Source organism: Triticum dicoccoides, chromosome 5B (genome assembly GCF_002162155.2).
Source record: "Triticum dicoccoides isolate Atlit2015 ecotype Zavitan chromosome 5B, WEW_v2.0, whole genome shotgun sequence".
Lineage (NCBI taxonomy): Eukaryota > Viridiplantae > Streptophyta > Magnoliopsida > Poales > Poaceae > Triticum > Triticum dicoccoides.
Window position 1 is genome coordinate 585955819 of NC_041389.1, and position 8760 is coordinate 585964578.

The following is an 8760-nucleotide window of genomic DNA, read 5'->3' on the forward strand; positions in this document are numbered from 1 at the left end:
CAACTCCGACCCCGCGGCGCGGACGCCCCCGCCCGCCTACCTCGTCCCGTGGGCGCGCCCCGCCGCCGAGGGCGGCGGCAGGGGCTACTACCCCGGCTGCCGCAAGGACGCCAACTGCGCCTGCGAGATCTGCCTCGCCAGCATCAACGCCACGCGGGACCTCCTCCCGCCCGAGGCCGCCTCCGCGCGCCGCTGCTTCGCCGCCGCCGCCAGGGACCGGAGGCCCGGGACGCGCTCGCTCTTCCTCGCGCGCGACGGCGGCGCCACGCCCGGGTCCGCGGTCACCGAGCCGTGGACGCCGCCGCTGCGCTCCACCGCCAAGTCGAGGCGGGATGCGGCGGCCGCCAAGGCCCGGAGGTCCTCGTCGCCCGACTGGGCGCTCTACGCGCTGACGGTTCTTGGGTTCTTGCTCCTGCTGTGGGTGGACACGGGGCTCGTCCCGGAGGTCGCGGCCAGGGGGTTCGGCCCCAAGCTGTCGCCGGAGGCCGTCGCGCGGATGGGCCAGGAGGCGCGCCTTGCGCCTGCCGACCTCGGCCACAAACTGCGCTTCCTGGAGCGAGGGGTCCGGCAGCTCGTCGGCGCCGACAGGATCTCCAACTGCAGCTCGAAGGATTCCGTCTGGCGACTCCAGCAGGTTCGCCATTCTTGCTGTTCTTGCGTGTCAGTCAACTTACTGAGTCTTGGCTGCAGAGACAGTTCCTCATTGAAGAATTCTTTTTCTTTCAGAATGATCAGCATTTGTTCCATTGGCGCTGCTCACTATACAAGACGGCGGCAGAGGAGGTCAGCATCTGGGGGAGCCCGCTCCGGACCTCCGGCCTACTCCCGTCCACGCTCTCGACACGGCACATCACCATCCTCTCCGGCAAGATCACGGAGGTAATCGACAGAATGTCCACTATCAACGCCAACATTTCTTCATCACCTGAACCACCAGTAGCAGCTAGCTGAAACTGAAAGCCATGTCCGTCTGGTATTTGTTTGCAGTGGTCGGACGGGAGCGTGTTGCCGACGGTGAGGGCGAGCAACGGCAGCTCCTGGAGCTACCGGGGCCGGAGCGCAGCGGCGGTGCTGCTGGAACCAGAGACGTGGGTGCTGGAGTACCAGAGGAGCGTGCTGTTCGAGGGGACACGGCTGCTGCCGGCCACGGTGGAGCTGCTGGCGTCCAGGTGCTCGGAGATGGCGAAACGGGCGCGGCGGAAGCTGTCCAAGAAGCGGTTCCGCGGCGGGATCCAGGCGAAGCCGACTTGACCTGCAGACAGGGCGATTTTTAGCTTTAGCATGTTGGATCATCTCATTTCCTGTGAGATTTCCTGTCTGCTATTTCATCGGATCGCTCGTTGATTAGTGGCTGATCACGGTACCTCTACTATGAATGCATAATGTTTGGAACTTACAATCCGGTAGAATTTCAGGGGAATTTTGCTGGAGTACACTGCAGTTAGTTGGCATTGCTTAGACACGCTTTGGAACACAAATCAGGGAATTCAAGAACACTAGTAGTATGCAGTGGCATGTTACCCAAGAACTACAGTTTTCTTCCGAAATTCTTGTTGGAATTTCCAGAGGTTTATGAGCTACTTTTCGTCTGAAACAACACCTTGAGGCCTTTACAGATCAAAGGAATGGAAATCCAAAAATATACAAAAAAAATGTTTAGAAAAGAAAATGTGAAAAAGAGGACTCTGAAGCATAAGAAAATCAAGAAATGTGGTTTAGAATGAAAAGAAGAATTTTGCAAGTACCATATGCGGATGATGGCAGTGTGAAGTGGAGACATATATAAAAAGACCAATATGAGCATCGTTCCTATGATCCAAATGCATCTAGGGAATAAATTCCTAAGGTTATTTCTTCGTTCCAATGGGGCCGAAACATCTGTGTCCATTTGCTAGCAACTCTTCGCTGCCTAAAGTTTACAAAAATCTTAAATCTCCAGCACGCTAGCGAATAAACGACAGGAGCGATGCATCAAAATCACTTTGCATAGCAGCTACACAACACAATTCCAAGATAGACATCAGGGAAACAGGCAACTGAAGCAGCAAATGCAGGAAAGGGGAATTGTGGCATACTGGCATCTGCTGCACAATTCCAAGATAGCCTCCCCTGTTCCAGGTTGCCAAATTTTCAAGATATTCCCCTGTTCCAGGTTGCCAAATTTTCTCCATCTCGCAGTTACGACAGCAGCAACCTATAACTTGGTTGTACCATCATGTCGACAAATCACAGAATAAACACAAATTACCAGCATAGTCATCACTGAACTCTGAATGTACGATTAAAGTCTGAAACTGGTAATTCAGATGTTGGGGGACTCTTCCTAGAGCAGCAGCCTGGCGGTGCACCCTGGAGCAGCACATTGTCGGAGACAGGTATACAACAGTACAACAGCACAAGAGACAACATACCCAATGTACAGTTCAGGGTAAACTATGGTATCTAAGTTCAAGCTAGTCAAACTTTGAGCTACTCCGCTGGTGGCGGCAACCCAAAGTGCTCCTTGATGTTCGCCGGTGCTTTCCGGAATCCCTTGGAGATTTTGAGCATGGTCTGGAACTTCTCCTCCTCGCTCTTCACTTGTTCCACACGGTTAGTAATGTTGGAGAGAAGCACGCTGTAGCTTGAGATATCGGATACGGGGTTAGGATCTGCAAGCTGGGACCTGTCTGACTCAAGCTGCCGATATAGACTGAGGATATAATCTTTCTGAGAATAAAGCTTCTGCTCTGCCAGCCTGTATTCTGCTTCCTGAGATTTCTTCAGTTCTAGAAGGGAATTATCTATCTCATCCTCAAATTTGAGAGACATCTCGGTGTGATTACCAGTAATGAAAATTGGAACACTTTCGGCAGCCCTCTGCAGCTCATTATCAACCATTGGATCAGTCAGATATGGGTACTGTGGATCAGCCCCTAGTACTGTGACACCAGCAATAGGTGGGGAACTTTCTTCTGCATGAGCCATAAGAAAAGAACCCAGTTATGGACAAGCAATATGTGAAGCAACAACTGAAGAACACCAGAGATACAAACTGTTCTTTGAGTTATACAACGTTCTGACACATGTCATAATTGAGGTTGTTCAAGATTACAATAAACATAAGGATTAAATCATTTCTACATCAAAGAAGAAAGAACAGGTATGACAGAAAATACTAAAATTACAACTTACATAAGCTGCGTTACTTGTCCATAGTAAAATATGGTGTGTGTAGGCAAAACCTCAGATGGGTTTGAATATCATGATCCTACAATTTCTGCACAATCTACAGAGTTTTGGTTTATTGGAATTACATTGAACACCAGATGTCCTAACCATTACAACTAGGTTGGGACCTTTTATGATTATCTGAAATCCCACAAAAACATTTCGCCCTCAAAGTTCTCTTAATTGAACTAAACAATAAAGTTTACCTGCATTCAGTATTGGCATGCCATCGCCATCCTCCATATTCCATACTTCAGCAAGATCAACCCCATTATTCACCTGCATTAAACAATACACTATCAAACCATAGTCTTGGACTACTGAAAACAAAGTTGTACACCCATGCGCAGTATTAGCACCAATCAGAGGAGTGCTAGTACTAAACAAACCATGTTACCTAACTATCCTACTGAGGTTTAATAAAATACATCACACTCACCTTTGCCATCACTGATGCCATATAGTCCTCCAAGCTTTTTGCTTGCAATTGTCTTGAACCACGCAAGATGCACAAGCCCATATTAAGGATTGGTTCAATCTCACTCCTCGAACCAAGAGAGCGACATGTTTCCAGCAGTTTCTCCACATGCATCATCAGATTAGTTTTGTTGTCACACCTCCTGCAGTAATATTGCACATCCAACCCAATGCTTCCTCCAACAGTTCCAGCCATGAAAATCCTCAGAGCACAGTCAAGGTGGGCAACATGCCCACAGATGTAGTTCTCTGCCACAACTGCCTCACACTTGATGTAACTATAACCTCCAAAGGAATTGTTAACAGCCTTGCCACAGAGAATGCAACAGCATGTACGACAGAAATCAGGATGTACGCAGCAGATGTCACAATTCCCTGCTGGTGATGATTCAATAAACCCTTCTTTCCCAAGATTGCACGCCTTATTCCGAGCCTTGCATGGTCCATCAGGATCCGCCAGGCCATCTTCAGGTTCAACGCGTTCCACTTGAAGAGTTCCTGGACATATTAAGATGTTACAGAACTGTGCAAAATGAACAATCTATATTGAAATAACAGCAAATATGCAAATGCAATGATGCTTCTTTTCTTTTAGCGTCAAGACAGATGAATCAGGCTATCAAATGAAGAAACTATTTTTCCCCTTATGTCATGCCACTACGTTACTAGACAAATCCTCACGCATTCTCCAGGTTACATATGAAGAAAACTAAAAAAGAAAAGTAAAGCAGAAGACTAATCCAGATGCTATGTTTATGTGACAATCCTGGATGAGGAGAAATGATTTGCTTCCTTTTATGTGAGTTAGGATTGGGGGAAAAGCACCGCTTGAATGAAGAGAACAAAGCTCACCGTCACTTGGGTTGAGAGCGATAGGTAAGACAAGGGCGCGAGCAGAGCTCTGCGCAAGGGGAGGGAGGGACGGAAAGCGCCACCGCTTCAATTGGTGGTGCCGCACAAAGTTGAAGGAGAAGGGAGCCATCAGTAGAAGTGGTAGGCTGGAAGGAGATGTAAGAATTAGAGTGGCGGCTAGGGTTTAGGATTCGAGGAAGAGATAGGTTATACAGACAGATATATATATATATATATATATATATATATGGAGATGTTGACAAGCAAGGGTGGGCCTAAGGCCAGGGCTATGAGGACTCTAGTCCAGGTCCAGTTCAAGTGCACACCGAGGAAAAATTGCTGAAATATACACAGCTCAGCAACCTTTTAAGCCCAGCTCAGCCACCTTGTAATTTTCTGGGCCCAACAAGACATGTAAAAACAATATGGGATAAAAATTAATCCTGATACATGCACATACATGATAAAATCAAACATGTGCATCTATTGAAAATTAACTGAACTTAAAGAAATTCCCTGGTTAGCCATAGACCTAAAAAAAAGGACCGTTGTCAAATTTATATGGGTACAGCTAATAGGCTGCACAATAGAGATAGTTATAAAAGAAGATTCAATGCATAATAGCAACTGCAGATGTGGAATGCGTAACAACACGTCTGTGTGACCTTCATACTCATTATCTTCATTCTTTCCAATGTAATTCCATAGGTAATGTTGCCGAATCATGTTGTTATCCTTTCTATACAGTCAAATGTCGTGTCAATGGATTATCTTGTCAGTAAGAGGTCCACTAAGTGGTAAATAACAAAGTTAATGGTGCATTCAATGAAGCATAGAAGTATGGAATGGACATGCATAGGATGGAGCTGCTGCAACATGCTAGTTGTAACAGAGCCGTATACAGTTGCAGGAAAACAACGGACTTCACTTATGAAACAAACCACCGAAAACATAAAGATATAAAATAAAAGCTAATGCTGGCATACAATAACCGAGGTGAATAGTGTGTACATTTAAGGAAGTTATTTAGTAGATACAAGAAAAGAGAATAAAAGAACCTCGCACCCCAGGTATGTATAGTAACTAGTGCTACCAAGTTAAATTTCTTCCAAAAATAAGTCACACAGGTGGCCAAACATAAAAAAAAAGGACCAGCATGGAAGAAAGTGCTCTGGAGTGGTAAAAATCATATGTATTGATTTACAGAAGCACCCATTACTCATTAGATGCTACACGCTACAGTGGTTTTAAGGTCTAACCTCCTTGAATCCCGCCTTCTGCAGCAGGGATCTTCCATATGAACATAGAGAAAAATGTGCTAGGATCAACATCTGGAAAATTGCTCTTGATAAACTCTCCAACTTTTAGTCTACTTGTGAATGTCGTCTTTTTACCAGTAGCATCACGAAAGCGCGAGGGCGGGGCAAGATATCTGTACAAAGTTAAATCCACAACGTGAGTCAATATGCTAAAGCTAAATTGAGAAATTAACCCTCTATAAATTTCTGCATTTTTTGCTTGGGCAAGACTATTAAAATTTGGCCTAATGAAGCCTTGATAAAAGCATTTACCTGTCCACCCAGTGCCCACCTGCAGCAATTCTGTTCCCCACTTTCCATTGCCACTGATCTCCAGGAGACGGCCAATTTTCAGGAGCATAGGGCAAACCCTTGCCATATGCATTACCATGAACAGGTATGGCAACAAGGCCATTCTCGCTTTTGCACAATTCTGATAAATCGAGTTCCCCAATTATGTTATTTTCTGCTACCACAGCACCAGGCAGCTGAAAGAAACAAGAATCTAATCAATGCACAGCTCAAATTCTACTTAACTCAGGAGATATTAAGATATACATTTTCCAAGAAATCATGTTAAGAAAATGCTTGAAATTCATACATTGGAGAAAAGGAAGTTCTATTTCATTTATCACTAGGACATATTTACGGTGGTTCGGATTTCTTAATACAATAGCTTTTTTCCCATATAAAGTTGAGATATATTATAACACTCACTCCATTAAGATTAATACAAATACAATGGAAGCAAGTAAGTTGTTATTCATGGCCTTAAGGTTATGTAAGTGTATCACTCTGCCGAACAATACTGGTGAGATTTCATTTCTAGGAGCAAAGGGCGAACTCATTCACAAGTAGAAAGTGCCATGGGAGAATGCTAATTACCAAGTATATTCAAATATAGAAACACAAACAGGCCGATTCAGATAGCTACCTTGCCCGCGTAAATAGGTTGTACAAGCAGGCAACTGTACCAGAATGGCACAAGAACATGTAGATTATGAGAAAAGTCACACCATAAAGCTAAAAGGCGTAACTTATTGTGCTTCAATCTATCCATGTTCTGATATTCCCATAAGCATCCAGTGAGCAAAAGACCCTGATTCAACTCCTGCTTGGTCCTAGCCAACTTTGGCACAATTGTTGTTTGGCAAATCATGGCTTGCCATATTAACTACGGCAACCGAATCACAAGTCACACAATAGTGGCAACTGAATTTAAGACATGCAGGTCATAGCGCTAAGGAAACATGGTAGACCACAAATCTACGGATGAAGCAAACATTTGTGGTTTGCCTAAGAAAGTGATAACCTAAAGTTAGGCACTGAAACCAACACCATGTTAAGCTTGCTGATCAGCAACCATAACAAAATAAAATGCACTATTTGGTTAAAAACTATTCAGCTCCATGGATCGATACCTCATTTTTATCCATTACTTGATTTGAACCTTGGACGATTGCTAACTCAAAGCCATTTGATGACGTCTGATGACGTTGAGGTCTATCCTTTGGTGGTTCTATTCGCGCCTTTTTTTTCGAAGGACCTTTCAAGTTCTCAGAAGCCGGAGGTGCCCTATCCTTACCAAATAACTCCAATAACCTATCGTAATGATCAATGGTCTTCGTCATCCATTTCTTGGCTTCTGGTTTTCTCTACAAGATCACAGCAAAAAAAATTACATCAGCTCAGCAAATCACAACACATATATACATTTGATTGGTGGCACACAGACCTCAATGAATTCCCTCCAGACTTGAGGGTCGGCGTGGAACCTCCGGGTCGCCGGGTTCCATTTAATCCCGCTCTGCTTATCAAAAAGGTTCTCGCACTCATGGAACATGTCCTTGACATGCTTGAGACGGTTCTTGATGTTGGACCTGTCGATCACCACCCCGAACCTCTCACCGACTCCGGTGATGACACTTTCATAGGCGCCGGTCAAGAACCTGCCCTCGGCGCTCCTGTTCCCAATGTCCTGCTGGTGCATGAGCGCATCGATGAGATACTCATTCATCTCTTCGGTCCAAATCACCATATCCCTGCCGTGCGGCCTGGAGGCAGACCCTCCATTGCTGCCGCCGGAGCCGAACTGGTTGGTGGAGATACTGGTCATCTCCCCAAGGCCCAACCCCAGCGGAACCCCTCCGGCGACCCCTGGCACCGGGGGCGGATCTAGATGGCGTGCCGGGCGAGAAGCGGCTGAAACAGAAGTTGTGAGGTTCAGTGGGACTTATTAACCGGTCGCCGGATAAAATCAAACCCACACCAAGAAACGAATGAACAAGGACCGCGTACGGGGTATAGACGGCAGGAACGCGACGCGCCGACGAGGAAGAACTGGAAGGAACGGGGACGGCGAGGGCGGACGGGGCTGAGGCGGTAGGCGGGCGGAATTGCGGCGGGCGGCGGGTGACGCTAGGGCGGCGGATGTAGAGCGCGGCGGTGGGCGGCTAGCGGGGAGAGATCTGCCGGGCCTGGCGATGGATAGTGGATGAGATTTGCTCCTCGCGCGATCTTACCAGCGAATGGGGGGAGAGGAGAGGAGCGGAGAGGAGCGGGGCAGCCTGAAGAACAAGGGGAACGGGGACGGCGAGGGGGGGTGGGGGGTACAGACACTGGTAACTGCAATCGAACCAACAGACACGTTGGGAGTGCGCTAGGGCATGTATGTAGACGCCCTTGTAGAATACTCTAGAGCCTAGGGTCTAACCGTATATGATGTATGTGGGTGACAACCCATGGATTGTCCCTAGTTAGTCAATTTTAGCAAGCAACAATATGTATATGCAAGTATTAGTCGTAAGATGGTATTATCGATATAGCAGCGAGGCCACCGAAAATCTTTGAGATCACTTGATATCTATCTTCTTTCCTCCCCTATCTTCCACACTCAACAACCATCGTATTTGGCATTGGTTAC

At 46.6% G+C, this 8760-nt stretch overlaps 2 protein-coding genes across 3 annotated transcripts in view; one reads left to right on the top strand and one right to left on the bottom strand.

Moving 5' to 3' along the window:
- Positions 1-1580, top strand: part of LOC119311799 — a 1988-nt gene extending 408 nt beyond the window's left edge. Inside the window, exons 2-4 of the mRNA XM_037587501.1 lie at positions 1-634; positions 727-879; positions 988-1580. Of these exons, the coding sequence (XP_037443398.1) occupies positions 1-634; positions 727-879; positions 988-1251 (1051 nt within the window). The 3' untranslated portion in view covers positions 1252-1580. The remainder of the gene's footprint in view (positions 635-726; positions 880-987) is intronic.
- Positions 1581-1866: 286 nt separating this feature from the next.
- On the bottom strand, positions 1867-8448 carry LOC119311798. 2 transcript variants are annotated; one of them, XM_037587499.1, is made up of 8 exons: positions 8136-8448; positions 7573-8039; positions 7259-7492; positions 6111-6325; positions 5799-5971; positions 3650-4185; positions 3417-3489; positions 2470-2954 (listed from the first exon to the last, which is right to left on the bottom strand). In XM_037587499.1, the coding sequence occupies exons 2-8, from the start codon at positions 7951-7953 to the stop codon at positions 2470-2472; spliced, it is 2097 nt and encodes a 698-aa protein (XP_037443396.1). In that variant the 5' UTR covers positions 7954-8039; positions 8136-8448. The 2 variants fall into 2 exon arrangements, with proteins under 2 accessions (XP_037443397.1, XP_037443396.1); XM_037587500.1 differs by lacking the exon at positions 8136-8448 and having other exon boundaries at positions 1867-2954; positions 7573-7953.
- Between the last annotated feature and the right edge of the window lie 312 nt (positions 8449-8760).